At 37.1% G+C, this 18667-nt stretch overlaps 1 protein-coding gene across 6 annotated transcripts in view; it reads right to left on the reverse strand.

The window, feature by feature from the left end:
* The window catches only part of VPS8 (VPS8 subunit of CORVET complex), a 299574-nt gene that overhangs the window by 249655 nt on the left and 31252 nt on the right, over positions 1-18667 (reverse strand). For 5 of the 6 annotated variants that reach the window (XM_029215384.1, XM_029215383.1, XM_029215385.1 and 2 more), the window contains exons 8-14: positions 16391-16396; positions 11480-11604; positions 10648-10734; positions 8219-8286; positions 6761-6914; positions 6599-6658; positions 4826-4933 (exon numbers count right to left, since the gene is read on the reverse strand). In XM_029215384.1, coding sequence (XP_029071217.1) covers positions 4826-4933; positions 6599-6658; positions 6761-6914; positions 8219-8286; positions 10648-10734; positions 11480-11604; positions 16391-16396 — 608 coding nt within the window. The remainder of the gene's footprint in view (positions 1-4825; positions 4934-6598; positions 6659-6760; positions 6915-8218; positions 8287-10647; positions 10735-11479; positions 11605-16390; positions 16397-18667) is intronic. The other variant, XM_029215387.1, reaches the window with a different exon arrangement.

Consider the following 18667-nt stretch of genomic DNA (forward strand, 5'->3'; position numbering starts at 1 on the left):
CTTTATTGTGCTTCCAGATATTGTGTGTTTTACAAACTGAAGGTTTGTGGCAACCCTGTGTCAATCAATCTATCAGCACCATTTTTCCAACAACATTTGCTCACTTCATGTCTCTATGCCACATTTTGGTAATTCTTGCAACACTTCAAACTTTTTCATTATTATTGTATTGTTATAGTAATCTGTGATCAGTGATCTTTGATGTTAATATTGTAATTGTTTTGGCATTTTTTAGCAATGAAGTATTTTTAAATTAAGGTATGTACATTGGTTTTTTTTAGAGATAATGCTATTGCACACTTAAAAGACTACAGTATAGTGTAAACATAAGTTTTATACGCACTTGGAAACCAAACAACTTATGTGACTCACTTTATTGCAATATTTGCTTTATTGCAGTGGTCTGAAACTGAACCCACAATATCCCTGGGGTAAGTCTGTACAGGCAAATGCTGTATGTAATATTCACTCTGTCATAATTCAGAAAAACCTAACTGCATCACGTCAATGACTATTTAGCCAGAGTTAAAGCATAAAATGGGATTGGTGGCATAATGTAAAAAAGTAAAACAAAAGTTCATGAAAAGAAAAACAACTGCTGCAGTGACAAGACTAGACTTCTTTGGGTGAAGTATGATACTATTATAGCTCAAACAGCCCAAAAGTTCCCAAAAGAACCTCAAGTGTCAATATTTTACTTATATATGCATATATGTACTCTCTATAATCTTCAATCGTCCTTATAATTTGCTCTCTCCACTTATGCTCCAAGGTGACAGAGCACTGAAGAAGAACAACACACCACAATGACCTGCCTGAAATTCATGACGTTTAATTCAACCTGGGTTTTCTTGCATACTCTCCATAGTCGTCTTCTAGATGTCTTCCTTTCCCTTTAAGTCACAATTCCTCTTTGCCTTCTAGTCCCAACACTTGTAGTGTTGACCTCACCAGATATCTTAACAAACAACTGAGACCATTTAGTGTGAGCCCTTTGTGTACTCCCATCTTCACTTCCTAAGTCACCTCCCCTGTAAGAAAGAATGCTCTGGTAAAAAGGAGCATAAGATCTACAGCTAGGTGTTTAAGAGTAAGTTCCACTATTACAGCTGAGTCACCAAGAGTAAACCATTTATTCTTTCAGTTTCCTCATTTGTAAAATGAAAATAAGCACCAAATTGTTCCATATCTTGCATATGTTGAAAGTGTTTCGTAAACAAAAAGGTCAATGCCAACATTAACTATTCTAAGATTGGCTAAGGTCCTTGCTAAACAAAATCACTTCACGTGTATATACTCTAAATCCTACTCCCTCCATTACTGTTTAATACTACCCCTCCCCTGCTAACATACTCAGTCACTCCTTTCAAAGGACCTTTTTCCTCTTGCTATCAAACAGGTTTCTGACTTTTCCACCTTCAAAAAACAAAAGCAAAACACCTTCCCTTCATTTACTTCTTCCAGAAAGTTAACCATTCTTTTTCCTCTTGTAACCAAATGCTGTACTATGATTGTGTGAGTCTGTTCTTCTAGATACTCATTTCTCTAACAAGGCTCTATAATCTAGCTTCCACCTCAATTCCACTGATAATTAGTCCTCTGAAAAGTTTCTAAAGAACTACTTCTTGCATATCTGGTGGCCTTATCTTCAGTCTTCTTCCTTGATCTCTCTTTGGCATTGGTATTACCCTGAAATTGATAATGTGCTGAAGCCTCTCCTTCTTCATCTTCTGTGATGCCATACTGGTCTATTTCCCCTCCTACTTCTAGATGCCTTTATAAGATCCTCCTTTCCTACTGTCTTTTCTTTTTCCTTTCCCCTACATGAGTGTCCAACAAGGTTATGTATGCTTTCGCTTTTGATTTTCACAGCTTCAACTACCTTCTCTATTCTGGAATTCTCATTTTCACCCCAGACCTGGACTGCCTATCCTCCCAGAGGACATTCCCCAATACAACACTTGAGAGTCTCACCTTCACTTCCAACCCAACACATTCAATTCTTCCCTGACCCTAACTCATTGAATATTTCATGCTTCTAAAATGCAAAGCCAGAAATGCAATGTTTTGTTTATGTCCTTCGGTCCCCAGATCCACTAAGATGAGAAACCTTGTCTTTCCTTCAAAATGCCATCCCTAACTCTCACTGCAACCAACCATCCTTGTCTAAAGACGTCACACTTGCTTTATTACAAAAGCAAAACCTTTCCTTTCCCTCCAACCTCCTATAATCTGTTCTTTTTACTATTTCTACAGTGATCTTCCTAAAACATCACTTTAATCACATCACTTTAATTACCTAAGAACCTGTGATGGCTCCCCATTACCAATCTAGGTCAATTATTATATAATCTAGATCAGAGGTTGGCAAACTTTTTCTGTAAAAGGCCATACAGTAAGTATTTTAGGCTCTACAGAGCATACAGTCCCTGTCACGACTACTCAACTCTGCCACAGTAGTGCAAAAGCAGCCATAAATAATACATAACCGAATGGGCATGACTGTATTCAATAAAACTTTACAAAAACAAGCAGCCAGCCAGATCTGGCCCATAGGCCACAGTCTGCCAACCCCTAATCAAGATCCATGCCGTATGTTCAACTTTATTCTCAACAATAAGTTTCTCCCTGTCATTAACTCTATAAATATTTATTAGGGACTTCCTACATACAAGCACTGTCCTAGTGGCTGGAATAGAGCAGTAGAGTTGGTTTTAGACTTACAGAGCTTTCAGTCTAGTGAGGAAAAAAAATATTAGATAAATAATTTTAAAAATGCTGAGTGTTGTCAAAAAAGGTCTTATCGGTGTCTATGAAGCGGGAAACACTAACTGAGGTCAGGAGGTCAGGAAAGGCAATGCTAATCATGAGCCAGTATAATGTGGAAGAGAGCACACAGCTTTCCTGGCAGAGGTGTTGGCATATGTAAAGACACCGAGGCCAAAGACATGGAAGCAACCTAAATGTCCGTTGACAGAGGAATGGATAAAGAAAATGTGGTGTATAAATATACATGTATACACACACACACACACACACACACACACATACATACAACAGAATACTATTCAGCCACAAAAAAGAATGAAATAATGCTATTTGCAGCAACATGGATGGACCTAGAGATTATCGTACTAAGTGAAGTAAGTCAGTTATATGTGCTTATATGCTTATATCTGGAATCTAAAAAAATGATACAAATAAACTTATTTTCAAAACAGAAACAGGCTCACAGACATAGAAAACAAACTTATGGCTACCAAAGGGGAAAGGAGGGGGAGGGATAAATTAGGAGTTTGGGATTAGCAGCTACAAACTACTCTATGTAAAATAAACAACAAGGTCCTACCACACAGCACAGGGAATTATATTCAGTATCTAATAATAATCTATAATGGAAAATAATCTGAAAAAGAATGTGTGTGTGTGTGTGTGTGTGTGTGTGTATAAAAACCAAATCACTTTGCTGTACACCAAAAACTAACTCAACACTGTCAATCAACTATACTTCAATTAAAAAAAAAAAAAAGACACTGAGGCCAAAGACTAGTCAGGAAGCTACTCCAGAGCCTAGGCTAGAGATGTCAGTGGGAAGCAGCAATGGGGGAGACAAAGAGGAAGTATACTCAGAGTCAACAGATGTGTGATAGAGTAGAAATAAAGGGAGAAGTGTAACTGAAAGGCAACTCCTAGATTTCTGGCTGGAGAAACTAGGTGGATAGTGGTATACTTGCTTCACTGAGCTAGGAAACCCAAGAAGAGATTCCGTAGGCACATTCTTACCTCTATAACTTCAGTTCATCTTATTTTCCCCAATATGCATATTCACCCCTCCTGTAGTATTTGCCTTTTTTTGTTTTTTGTTTTTTTTATAAATTCATTTATTTATTTATTTTTGGCTGTGTTGGGTCTTCATTGCTGCGCACAGGCTTTCTCTAGTTGCGACGAGCTGGGGCTACTCTTCATTGCAGTGCGCGGGTTTCTCATTGCGGTGGCTTGTCTTTGTTCTGGAGCACAGGCTTTAGGTGCATGGGCTTCAGTAGTTGTAGCACACAGGCTCAGTAGCTGTGGCTTGTAGGCTCTAGAGCGAAGACTCAGTAGTTGTGGCGCAGGGGCTTAGTTGCTCTGCGCCATGTGGGATCTTCCTGGACCAGGGCTCGAACCCGTGTCCCCTGCATTGGCTGGCAGATTCTTAACCACTGCGCCACCAGGGAAGTCCCTAGTATCTGCCTTATATCCTTCATAAAGTCTTCCACATCCTCTTTAGTCTGTACAAATCTCTTCATACTCTGAACTTATAGCAATTTTTAAATTCTCATCACATACTTGAATCCTTAAACTGTTCTCACTAGTAGGAATGAACATACTGGTTTTGCCTTTCAAAACATATCTTAACCTATGCGAAAGAAGGAGTTAAGTTTTACACTTCTTTCAATTGCCTCATGTCCATTACAGCGTAGATAACATAGTATGTGCTCAATGATAACTTGCTGTCTAATAAATACACTATATGTAGATAGGTAAGCCATTAATACAGACCTATGTACATTTATATATGTATACGTACATATAAACCATCAATTATTTATTAGTCAAAGGAGATGGAACTGAGAAATATACCATGAAGAGGCATGGAGCTGAGGGTGATCATCTGTTTTCCATGTTAACCACTAAAGCCTCGAATAAACATTAAATAGGTCACTCTCTCTCCAAAGAATTATGATAGCATATTTCTTTGACACAATATTAAATTACTGGTGAATCAAAAAAAATAATCTTATGATAAAGGACTTTACCACAGATCTAGCATCATATTAGGACTTACCAGTAGAAAATGAACAACATCTCCTCTGCAGAAGGCAAGCATGGGATTCACATAATTATGCACTGCCACGAAGTGCCAGGCCAGCAGTGGAACACTGGAAGGATCCATCTAAGTGAGGAGAAGGGAAAAAAAAAGTCATCACTGTTAACACACAGAAAAACAAAGGGAAAACTCTGGTTTACAACAGCATCTGACTGGTGTTCCTTGATAAAACTTCTCCTAATTTCTTATTAAAATTCCTAAAGGAGGGACTTCCCCTGGTGGCGCAGTGGTTAAGAATCTGCCTGCCAATGCAGGGGACACGGGTTCAAGCCCTGGTCCGGGAAAATCCCACATGCCGCGGAGCAACTAAGCCTGTGCGCCGCAACTACTGAGCCTGCGCTCTAGAGCCCGCGAGCCACAACTACTGAAGCCCATGCGCCACAACTACTGAAGCCCGAGCGTCTATAGAGCCCATGCTCCGCAACAAGAGAAGCCACCGCAATGAGACGCACATGCACCACAATGAAGAGTAGCCCCCGCTCACTGCAACTAGAGAAAAGACGGCAAGCAGCAACAAAGACCCAATGCAGCCAATCAATCAATCAATCAATCAATTCCAAAGGAGCAGGGACTGACTGGGAAGTGTCATGAGGGAACTTTCTGTGTGGATGGTAATGTTCCACATCTTGACAGAGGTCTGGATTACAAAAGTACATACATCTTGTCAAAGTTCAGCAAATGTACACTCAAGATCTGTACATTTGTTGTATGTAAATTGTTACACCAAAGGAAAAACTTCAACAAATACTGAACTGTACTTAATCATATGCATGTTGAATATTTAGGAGAAAAGAGTACTAATTTCTGTAATTTACTTGGAAATACATTTAAAAAGAACATAATTTGATGGGTGCACAAACAGGTATATAATAAAATACAATAAAATGCTAATGGTAGAGTTTTACAATGGTAAGTATATAGATGTTCAATGTAAAATTCTTTCAACTTCTCTATTTGTTTGAAAATGTTCATAATAAAATGTTGGAAAAAACACCAATAAAAACATACAAAAAGATGTAAACACATACTACCATGATAAACCTCAATTAGCCAATGAAGCTCACCTAAGAACTGTTAATGGCAATATAAGCCAGCTTTGCCAGCTGAAAGGGCAGACCTGCTTCCCCTGGGGTCCAAAGATACACCGAGTACCAACAAGAAAACAGAAGAGTGAGCTCCCTCATTACAGAGGCTACTTTCTGAACCAGTCTTCGTTCTGCACCATCATTCTCCATCCCATCCCATCCCATCAATGCCTCTCCTCATATACACACTGGAAGAATACAACTCTTTGAAAACAACCAATCAGGAAAAAGAAAAGGGAAATTGAGGTGTGCGTAATTAATACATTCTGAGAAGTATCATCCCCCAAAGTAAAATATCAGAGGCAGAAGAAGCCAAGGAAAGCGTATGCAGCAGCAATTCATGCTGGGTATCACGGTGGGGTGTTCTCTATCAGCAGTTCATTATCAAAGCGGCAGCTGTTCATGAGAGAAAAACTTAACAGAATACAGGTAGAAAAGTACAGATCTTGTGATCCCCAGGTTACTGCTGTAGTCACCAGCTTATGCTGCTTTGGTCACATCAAGGTAATCAGACAGTGACCTTTGCAGCACTGATTTCCATTCTACCTAGTTTTCTGACAACCTCACAGAACGTGCCACTTGCAAGTCATTCTCCCCAATCTCCTGACATGGTCTTTTTACCAATAAGACGGAGAGGCTTACTTACCCGTCCATAAGGAAAAGTCATCCACACTTTCAAGGATGGCTTCAATCCAATGACCAGTATCTTTAGGGGAAAAAATACATTTTAATATTTACCCTGCAATTTTCAAATTTTTGGTATTCAAAGCCTCTAGAGTTATGAGCTTCATCTTCTAAATATACCTACCTTTGTTAAGGATGCCATGGCCAGTAAGGAAAACTGTGTGATGGGATGATCTTTCAACTCGGGCTTAGAATGGAGAGGCTCAATACAGCAAACTTCACCCTTGGAACCACTAAACAGGCATCTAGATTCACATGTCCTCACTCCCATCACTCTCCTGAAAATGTAACCAAAAAATGTCAGATCAACTTAGCAATGCTCCAAGGCGCTATAGCCCTAGCGTGGTCTACTACAAAAGCCCCCTAACAATCCAACAATTGTTACTCCTGCCCCCAACAATCCAAACTCCACATGACATCAGCATGTCATTTTTAATGTGTGGGTCAGATTTATCACCCTTCTCCTAAAAAATCTCCAATGGCTTGCCACTGTACATAAAATAAAATCCACTCTTCACCATGTTTAAAAGGTCCTATATGATCTGGCTCCTGCCTTCACTCCTCTCCCACTACTGTTGCTCCTGACAAACGCATGCTCCAGCCACACCTGCTTTCTCTCCACTGCTCCAGCATGCCATGCTGTGCCCACCTCAAAGGCTCTGTGCTTGAACGTCCCTCTGCCTGGAACACTTCTCCTATATCTTTCCACTTGTTGACCAGATTGTCATTCAGGTCTTTGCTCAAATGTCACCTTCGGAGAGACGCCTTACTAAATTATACTCAAATGTACTCCAGCACACTGACCTGTTTTATTTTTTTCACAGTACTCATAACTATCTACAGTTATTTCATTTATGCATTGGTTTATTGTGTCCCCCTACCCCCGACCCAACTAGAATGTAAGTTCTATTGGAGTGGCAACCTTGCCTGGTTCATAGCTGTAACTCTGGTGTCTAGAACAATGCCTACACATAGGAGATGCTCAATAAACATTAGTTAAATAAATCTACAGTATTTTTTAAGCAATTACTTTGGGCTCAACATTGTTAGAAGGTATGAGAAATACAAGAAACATAGTCCTTACTTTGAAGAGCTTATGGAAATATAATACACATTGAATTTTTTGTTCTACTTTTTTTTAAACTCAGATTTGTAAATGTTCTTCCATGTATCTAAATAGTCTTTCCTCTTATTTAAAGAGTAAACAGGGCAATGCCAAGGCAATAAAAACCTTTCTACACCTGGCCATTATGGTTATAATCAACTGGGCCTGGGGCCTAAACGGAAATTAGTGAGATACTCCAGAATAATGGTTCCCAAGATTGACAGAGCTTATGAATACTCTGGGGAGTAGGAGTCTAGAATCCTATCTCGGACCTACTGCAATAGAATTGTGGGTGTGGGGGGGGGGGCCGGCCTGGTGCTCTGTATGTTCTATAAGCCCCCCCCAGGTTAAGTGTAATACACAGCCACAAGCTATTTCCAATCACACGGGTTTTCCAGACCTCTTCATATTCAACTTCAAGTCATTAAACTGGAGCTAATCTTTTCATTTGTCTACAAATGTCCATTAGTCTCTTACTTAAATGTCAATTCAAAAACAGAGCCTCCGCTGTCGTTGCAAACTGCAAGAGTTGGATCATCTGTAAACTAAACAGAGAAGGAATTTATTTTCTTATACATTTTCAGACAACTAATCAAGTATTAAAAAGGTAAGGGGAAAAATTATAAAATCTAAGACAAACACATTTAATAGCATTTGAAATCACCTAAACTATATCTACCTCAGTACTCTAAACATACAAACTTACCCATATTTGGAATAAAAATGGCTCAATATCTTTAAAAAAATGAGGCTTTAAAAAAAGCAAAAACCACCTTTCATCAGGATAAAAGAAAAATACAAACTATGACTCATAAAAGCCCTAAAGTTCTCTACTTAGGTTCTTACATTAATTTTTTCTAACTTGCTATTAAGCTAAATAGGATACTCTGGATACATTTGCAGTTGCCTAGCTTTCAAGAATAAAGACACAGTGAAAGATATTCTGTGTCTTTGGGAAATAAACTTATTGGAATATGTTTTCCAATAACTGAAGAGTTAATCCACTACATGTAAAACAGTTTAACTTTTTATGTAACTCTTCCTAAAACGTGCTGCCCCCTCAATCTTCTTCGACAGAGTATACCTTCAGTTATTATTATCTACCCTGGAAAACTCAAATAATAAATAATGTTCAGAATGACAGATGGTCCTAAGGGCTTATGCGGTATGGTAGATATGAGTGTTGTAAGATACAAAATTGAATAACTTAATTTGTATCACTTACAGTGACTAGTCTCCCTAACCACAGAGGTTTGTAAAACCATCCTAAATCTCATGCCTTTGTGCTCTTCAGGGATGGTTGAGGTGCAGGAGGCTATTATGAAATTATTCTTCCTCAACCCCACACACGGGTAAAGAAGTCCTACACCTTTGTTCTCAAGGCCTAGATGAGTAGTTGCCAAAGTGGAGTGTAGGGAAAATAATAGCACTCATGATTTTATTTATTAATTTTCTACTTCTTGTGTATGTGTTTTATAATGTACTTAAATATAGTACACTAATATATTTAAATAATTTTTAAATAAATAAATATATATACACACACACACACATACATATGTATATATAAATGAATTAAAGCCCAAAGTGTTATTGATGGGATGTGTTGGGTTAAGTCTGGAGAACAACGAGTAAGAGGTTTGAAGCACAAGTAGCCGTTGTCAATGGAAGACCTCAGAAGTAAAGTCAGTGTCTGCACTTATCACCATTCCCAAGAAACACAACGTCCACTACTAGTCTGCTTTTAACGTCAGCTGCCTTTTTCTCTCTGCCTTTATCTCTTGTTTCCTATTGCTTCTCCCAAAGATTTTGCATTTTTCTGCAAATGGACTAGACTTTTATAAACAACCAACCAAACATTTATTGAGCACTGTTTATTGTAATGTGCTACTACATTAACACACAAAAATTAAAGAGAAATAGATCCTGGTTTCAAAGATCTCAATCTACTAAAGGAGATAAGACATAACACAAACAACTACAACATACTAGAGGTTGGCTCATGCCATATGAAAAGAGGTCAAAATAAACTGCCACAATGTTCAGAAAGAGGAGAAATTCTCTCTACTTTTACTTGTCTTGGTTGTTTTCATTGTAACTAAAAGCTTCAATGCTGCTTTGTCACAAAAGACTTTTATGTAACTAACCGAGACGCAGACACATAGACTCCAGATGCTACCAGATTTTAAAAAGAATGTGTATGGATAAGAGAGGTCTGCACAGCTAAGTAACCAAATGTGTACATGGTTAAAATCCAGAAGATCTGATTTTAGACTTCCTGAGTTATAGTCCTGTACATTTTATACTTCTGAACATGGGCTTGACAGCATACAAAAACCAAGGTTCGCATTGCATTTATAAATGAAATCTGTTACCTAAGTTGGTTTATTATTTTCAGGCATGTAAGGAGAAAGCCAAGATTCAAATCTTGATGCTTTTCCTTTGGAGGCCTGAAAGAAAATAAACCAACAGATTTGTTTCTAAACATAATGCAAAGCTTGGTTCTTTCACAATTGGTGCCTTGAACTTCAGGTAATTCCCAACAAAGTGTGACAGAGCACACCTCAGCAATAAAATCCTGGTGGACTAAACAAAGTAAAAAGACCTTTTAAAATCTGCACATGGGTTTTCAGTAGGGTACTGCCTGTCTTTGCTGCCAGGCTTTCGTCCAGGATCACATCAATTTACTCTCTTTCCTGCTATAACTACTAGACTTCAATACAACTTATAGCTGAATGTTACCATGCCAGCCCATCTCTGGTTTTAACTTGGGAAAACATCTTGTTGGGCCAGTCAAATAAAAGACAGTTCACTTTCAAGGATTCTGTTTATAAAGAAATCTACTTAAAAATGGATACAAAGGCATAATAATAAAGATTATTAGAAAAAGAAAATAAGGACTTTACCTTAATATGCAATATTGCTGTTCCTGGAGGATGAGCATCTGTTATTGATCTTAGAAGTTTTCCACTGGCCAAATCCCACATAGTGATCTATAAGACAACTAAATGCTTTAAAAACAAATTTATTGCTCTTTTTTGGACTTAAGTATCCTGGCTTTTGGCTGAAATAATCTATTCCTGGTCTATACACATTGCAGACAAAGAACTATAAAGTTAAAACATAACTAAAGGTTGCAGATCCACTAAAGCATGGGGCCTTTATTTCATCTTCATCCTCCCCTCATCCTGCCCAACCTACTTTTCCCTTCAGATTTTAAATCTTGTTGTTTTACTGAGAGGTAAAAGAAATTTCTTTAATGAGTCAATCTCTTTAGCACTGGTAAAAATTATAGAAAGGCTTACTGCCAAACCAATTAATATGTCAGAAGAAGAGAAGAAACAAAAGTTACTGCCAGTTTCAGAAGGAAAAGAAATACCAAAATAGTTATCTAGGAACACAGTAATAAGAATACTCAAAGCAGAATACAGTGTACTTAAAAATCAACAACAATTATCCTCACTACAGTAAGAAAGTAAATTTTGTATAACAGCCTGGTTGGTTTATAAAACCTATGTACTTACATGGACATATGAATTAAGATATTAAAAATCACAGACTCTGGCTCAGTCAATATTTAAAAATTTGGACAAAAGTCAGACTAAGCAAACTCAGGTTAGCTCTACAGACATGTCACTTTATAACACGTTTTAGTCTTCGAGATACTGATCTAGAGATAATACATTTTTTTAAATTGATTTTACATTGTCTTATGGGTAAAATAAAGTTCCTATTTACCTGTCCTTTAGCAAAGCCACAGAGAAGTCGTGAGCAGTCATTGTTGATACTGAGGGCAGAGATGGCTCCATATTGACCTCCAACACTAGTGCTACCCAGACAGAGTCGCAAAGCTTGATTCTGATCTAAAGAAAGCAATTGATAAAATCAAGTGAAAGAAATGAAGGTGTGGATAAATATATACTTAGTATAGGCTTGTTTTCAAACACTTTGAGGTAGCAAGTATCAAAAGAATCAAACGATGAAGTTACATTCATCTTAAAATATATTTATTGAGCATCTACTAGACACTGGGCATTGAATTAGACACTAAGAAAGCAGAAAAAAACAATAACTACAAGGAAGCATAATGCAAAACTTGCTAATAAGTTAAAAAAATCCTTCGAAAGCTCTTTGAACTCACTTTCATTCTAGAATTGTATTTCTTGCTATTTTTAGGATGCAAGGTTACATGAAATACCATCTTTTAAAGTAGCTTTAAAACTTCAAAAATCAAAATTTATTAATTTAGAGTTGGCTGAAATTTACATTATATTATCCATGAAGAAAAGGTTTACCAGGCAAATGAACAATATAAATAAAATCACAGGGTATGTTTAAACTGCTTAAGAAAATTCTTTTCAAGCATCAACATTTGATATGCTAAAAGCAAATAATTCAAATCTCTACTAGATTAAGTTACTTAAGGGCAAGGATTTTGCCCGAAATCACCTCTGATTTCTCCAGGAGGCACTCAGATATTATTAAACCTTATTATCTAATAATTAAATTCCTCTAGGGCTTCTCCTAGGCAATGCTTATTTTATATTATATAGAGTTCATTATTTTACCCACTTGAAAACAATGAAATAAAAAATTTAAACATAAGAAGGCATGCCTACAAAATTTAACTGTTTAAGGGGGAAAAAAGCTACCATACTTGCACAATCAGGAGGTCTCTTAACTCCCCCCCAGCAATTCTTTGTGCTTCCCTTCACTATCTTATGTGCTAATTTTTGGAGGTAAATACATCTTATTCTCACTCTTAGACTATGACCTCCCTAAAGGCTGAGATCATGAGTGAATTAACATCCCCAGAATACCTAGCCTGCTGCCTTGCACACAGAAGCCATCTGACAATCATCTGAATAGCTGCCACATTTGCAAATCTTCCTCCTATAAAGGTAAATCTAGTTATCAGAAAGAGCCTAAAGACATTCATTCTCAAATGTAGGGAATAATACTAGGTAAGTCCTTTTGCCCATCCAAAGTGACTACTGTAAGAATATTTTTCTGTGTTCATAAGCAGGCTCAAATAGCAATCCCCACCTCCCCAGGAGTTCTGACACAATTAATGGCTGTATTCTATCTAGCACATAGGAAATATTTGATGTTTTCTGAAATCATTTTAGATCTTAGCCTTCCAAGGTGAATATCAGAAAAGGAATAAAATTCATAAATATACAAGGTCTGATGTATTTTAAAAGTCCTGTTTACTCAAATCTAAAATGATTACAATTACAGATTTTTTTCCTTACATACACTTTCCTCCCTCCTCCAGTTTAATCCAAGTTATTAAAATTTCCTTTTTCCTGACTCTAAAAATGACATCACATTTTATTTTGCTTTATTAAATTGCATGCATAAAATAGTGTTTTCCATGATTCTTATTTTGTCAGAGCCACCTTTACAGTTAGTGGATTATCCATATACCTTATTCTGCAAATTGTCAAGATCCAGTGGTTGGGCAACAATTTTCTATATATGCTACCACTTTGGGTCATGCGAGTAGTCCAACGAATGGGCTGAAAGTACGAGGACAAAGACAGAAATTCCACACCAGCCTCAAAAAGAAGTCCCTTTAGCCCGGGCTACCTGCCTTCTAGGAGAGTAGTGTTTGATTAGCATCCTGCTGAGATCCTTTGTAATCCCGGTTTTGAGATCCAAACTCTATACAGCTCTGATCCACCAATACTTAAAGACACTAACTAATGCTTCCTGCTTTACCTAAGTTCATACTTTAAATTGGACTATTTGGGCTTCCCCGGTGGCACAGTGGTTAAGAATCCGCCTGCCAATGCAGAGGACACAGGTTCAAGCCCTGGTGCGGGAAGATCCCACATGCCGCAGAGCAACTAAGCCTGTGCACCACAGCTACTGAGCCTGCGCTCTAGAGCCCGCAAGCCACAACTACTGAGCCCACATGCCACAACTACTGAAGCCCGCATGCCTAGAGCCTGTGTTCCGCAACAAGAGAAGCCACCGCCATGAGAAGCCCATGCACCGCAGTGAAGAGTAGCCCCCCCGCTCACCGCAAATAGAGGAAGCCCGCCTGCATCAACGAAGACCCAATGCAGCCATAAATAAATAAATGTATTTTTAAAATTATACTATTTAAGTACTCTTATAACTCAGGGAAAGTAAGCACAGGAGAATTAAGGTGTATGACAAAATAGAGAATAAGGGTACCATTAAGAAAAAGGAAATAGAGAAAAAAAGAGGGAAGGAAAATGACACATCTAACTTCTACATTAAAAACCCAAACCTGACTCTGCTTTCCTGACTGTGGGTCCTGTGTACTAAAAAACTAGCTAAGACAAGGACCAAATTATCAGCCTTGGTCACTCCTGAAATATGTATTAAATTTACATCCCACAGGACTATGTTAATGAAAACATTGTCAATTTTTGTCCTTAACTTTTACAATGTATTCATTATATTTATAATGTCTCTTTATAAGGTAGAGTGGCTGTGAGGTAATAGTACATAAAATGTAACATAGTTTAACTCCACAAAGATACTTATCAATTCTTATTGCTGTCATTATACATTCTATATTTATGGTGCCATATTAACAAACTTGCTATACAATTTAGACTAAAATCAGAAAAGGTAGAATTTCTGTGGAAAGAAGAAAGCAGAGTCTTATTGAAGAGGTTTCTTCTACTAGAAGAACATTCTGTAGTCCAGATTTTTCTAGACAATTCTGGGGAAAGGTATCTGGTGAAGACAAACTTAAAACCTCTTCCAAAAACTTAATTTCTAAAGCTACATGGAAAGAACAAAAGGACCTGGACAGAAGCAAGAAAGGTGAAAATCAGAGCTCTCCACATTCTCCTCCTCCAATGGGGCTCTTGATCTGGGCAAGAAATATGAAATGAGACTATCATTTTTCCTATAAACTTCAGAGTTGGCATAGAGCTTAAATTTTGTAAATGCCTATGAAAAATATGAAAACTATCCAATGGCACACATGCAAAGAATTTTTTTTTTTTAAGATTTTTTTTTTTTTGGCCGAGTTGGGTCTTAGTTTCGGCATGCGGGATCTTCGTTGAGGCATGCGGGCTCTTCCTTGTGGTCCTTGTGGTGCACAGGCGTCTCTCTAGTTGTGGCGTTCGGGTTTTCTCTTTTCTAGTTGTGGCACACAGGCTCCAGGGCCCATGGGCTCTGTTGTGTGCGGCACGCGGGCTCTAGTTGAGGCGCTCGAGCTCAGTAGTTGTGGCGTTCGGGCTTAGTTGCCCCGCGGCATGTGGGATCTTAGTTCCCTGACCAGGGATTGAACCCGCATCCCCTGCATTGTAAGGTGGATTCTTTACCACTGGTCCACCAAGAAAGTCCTACGAAGAATTATTATTAATGATAATAAATAGCTTACCAATTAATTAAGAGAACTCGAAGCACAGATACCACAAAAAGCACATCCATTTGGTAGTGCAATGAATTGTATCTATTTCTTTATTAGTATACCTTTCGCAGTACACTTAGGGTAGATCTCAGCATATGTCTAGGCTTAAGAGTAATGTGCTAAGTAGCAAAGAAAAGCCATAAATAACATATAAAGTCTATAATAGCCATAAAATCTAAATTTGTACATACTTCAAGAATTTCTGCTCTCCATATACCAAAATTAATCTAATCCTCTATTTATTCACCCCTAATTTGTTTTAACTACATCCCAAAAACCATCAGAGAAGGAAATACCTAGATCCTAGAAGGAATCAAAATCTAATTATGTGTGTAGAGCTCTACTTTTATTGCCAGTATTCACCATTCTTCAATACTACTCCTTTGTGCATTATTAAAATATTCTCTAAGACCAAAGGAGAAGAAAAGAGTTATTAGGAAACATTTTTCATCAATGATCATAAAACAGCAGAAGCACTCTACCTGACCGCCATCTAACAAACACACAGAATTAAAGTTCTCCATTCTCTCTATAAAACTTACTGACTAAAGCCCACGATACACTGACTCCCCACAGCTAACTGGCTATTTTCTAGAACTCAGATGCTTACGAAAAGTCAGTTGTGTTCATTTCCAAACCTGTTCATGCCACTGGAATACTACTGTACTTTAAAAATGTAATTAAACAATATTGTCAACTGATGAAATACAGTGGAAAAGAAAGAGCTGTTGTTTCTATGAAAGTTAAATGAATGTTTTAGAAAAACTTTGTAAAGATGAGTTGCTTTAAATTAACTGTCATGAAGTAACGTATGGACAAGACAACTGCAGAAAACTGAAAAGAAGTTTTATGAAAATCTAAAATTTTGCACACCTCGACTGATTCACAGGTGCCTAAGCTTTTACCTCTTTAATTAAAAGTACAAATTTTGCATGACCCATCACTGATGCAGCTTATGCCAAAAAAGATGCTGCAGACGTACAACTGGCAGATATAAACTCAAAGAAACAGTTTTGGTCTACGCCAAAAGATTAAGAACAATATTCACTAATTTATTTTCATTTAAAATAAAACATTAAAGGTATGCATATATTTATAATTTTTAACAATTCCCTACTTTAACTAATTTCAAAACTTTTCAATAAGCATTTCATAAGAGGACATCGACTATAACTAGTAACATTCTTTTTCAACATTAAAAAGGTCAAAAGAAAAAGAGTCACTCATGCAAACCAAAATTACTATACCTTTTCCTTTGAATCCATGGAGAAAAGATCAAAAAAAAGAGAAAAGCAAGAAATCAGTTCAAAAGTTCAGAGAAAAGACAGGTAAAATTTCAAGAGTATAAGTGATAAACTTTAGTTATCTGTGGGAATGATACTAAATGTGATTAAATGATACATCTAGCATTTATATTTAGGTATTGGTATGGAAATAAAGAAAATGCATAATATCCAAATTTTAGCACAGTAAATCCAAGTCCATTAAGCTTGATAAAAACAAAAACAATTTCCAAAAGATAATCTACTAAAGTATACTAACAACCCCAAAAATGGAAAACTAAGGGCCTTAGGATAGGGATATATCTTTATTAAGATTCGAATTCTTGAGATCCTATATTTAGGTAAGAACCAAGATACATAATAAATACCATATACCTATAATTCCATAAGAAAAGGCAATTTACATGACATTTAAGAAGCTTATAATGATTACTATTCTAATGACCCAGGCCTCTATTCCAAAGAGAATCTAATGGTACTTAAACAAGTACAGTTCTGCACTTTTTCCTATGATCAACAAAGATGTTTAAAAGATCAGATTTAACCCAGATCTCTACTTCATAGTATTATTACTCTGCCATTTTTTTCCTGGCTTTCAAGCAAATTTAAATCCATTTATTAAAACTCATTGTCCAAATACCTGATTCCCACAAAAATGAGTAAAATTTATTAACTGCATGATTAAAAATCCAAAGCCTAACTAGAATATTATGATCCTTTCTCAAAATGTTCATTATGGCATACTTTCTTTTTCATGAGACTGTAATGAAAGATTATTATTTCATCAAATCTACAAGAAAGTTGCTGGGGTCTAAAAAAATTAGAAAGCAGGTCCAAGAAAATTAAGAAGACAGTAATGAAAGACAATAAACTCTTCTTCTCTGTTAGTTTTTATTTTAAAAGGCTTCTTTTTTTTTTTTTTTTTTTTTTTTTCGGTATGCGGGCCTCTCACTGTTGTGGCCTCCCGTTGCGGAGCACAGCCTCCGGACACGCGGGCTCAGCAGCCATGGCTCACGGGCCTAGCCGCTCCGCGGCATGTGGGATCTTCCCGGACCGGGGCACGAACCCATGTCCCCTGCATCAGCAGGTGGACTCTCAACCACTGCGCCACCAAGGAAGCCCAAAAAGACTTCATTTTAATTTGTTGCAGTAAGCTCTGCATGGATTTGATTATAAGCAGGCACATATTCTTATAACCTTGCGGTAAGGAAGGGATATTAAAGCAGATAGAGTTGAAGAAAAGTGAGTACTGGTAAGTGGGAACAAAAATAAACATGTATTCTGCTGACAGATAAACACGTACATTATATTTTATCCTCATTCATCTTAGTTCTTACATTCTTTCCTTTATATATCTTGCAATTTGCCTCCTTTTCTCTCAGAACTGGAGAACTGCTTGGAAGTGTGGAAATGTACTGATCTTAGGATTCAGTATTCCTTGATTCTGAATTTGGCTCTGTACATGTCACTTAACCTCTCTGGTTCTCAATCACCTCATATGTACATAAGGGGATTGAACTAAAAGTCCTATGAAGATCCTTTCCCAGAATTCTATCAATCTGATACCAACTATGCCCTCATAGGAAAACAAGCATTCCTACACGTGATAGGAGAGCAAGCTGGTAAAACTTTCTAGAAGACAATTAGGCAGTATACATCAGAAGTGTTTAAAATGTTCATACCCTGACCTCCGCAAGCCCACTTTTAGGAATTTGTCCTAAGCAAATAATCATGTGCACAAAAATGCAGTTACAAAGATGTTCATCACTCTACTTTTTGGTTAGAAACAACCTAAATGTCTTATAGTAGGAAACGATTAAGTAAAACGTGGCCATTAAAAATGATGTTACACAGAAACAGAATCACAGACATAGAAAACAAACTCACGGTTACCAAAGGAGAGGGGGAGGGGTAAATTAGAAGTTTGGGATTAGCAGATACAAACCACCATATATAACATAGATAAACAACAAGGTTCTACTGTATAGCATAGGGAACTATATTCAATATCCTGTAATAAACCATAATGGAAAAGAATATGAAAAAGATATATAAATATATATATAAACTGAATCGCTTTGATGTACACCAGAAACACAACACTGTAAATCGATCATACTTCAATTTAAAAAAAAAAGCTAATAATACAGAAAAAATTATGTTACAGATGACTAATAATCACATGGAAAGATGTTCATTATAATGAAAATGCAGGTTACAAATTAACATGATCACATTTGG

This window comes from Monodon monoceros, unplaced genomic scaffold (genome assembly GCF_005190385.1).
Source record: "Monodon monoceros isolate NGI ecotype Baffin Bay Population unplaced genomic scaffold, NGI_Narwhal_1 Super_Scaffold_11, whole genome shotgun sequence".
Taxonomy (NCBI): domain Eukaryota; kingdom Metazoa; phylum Chordata; class Mammalia; order Artiodactyla; family Monodontidae; genus Monodon; species Monodon monoceros.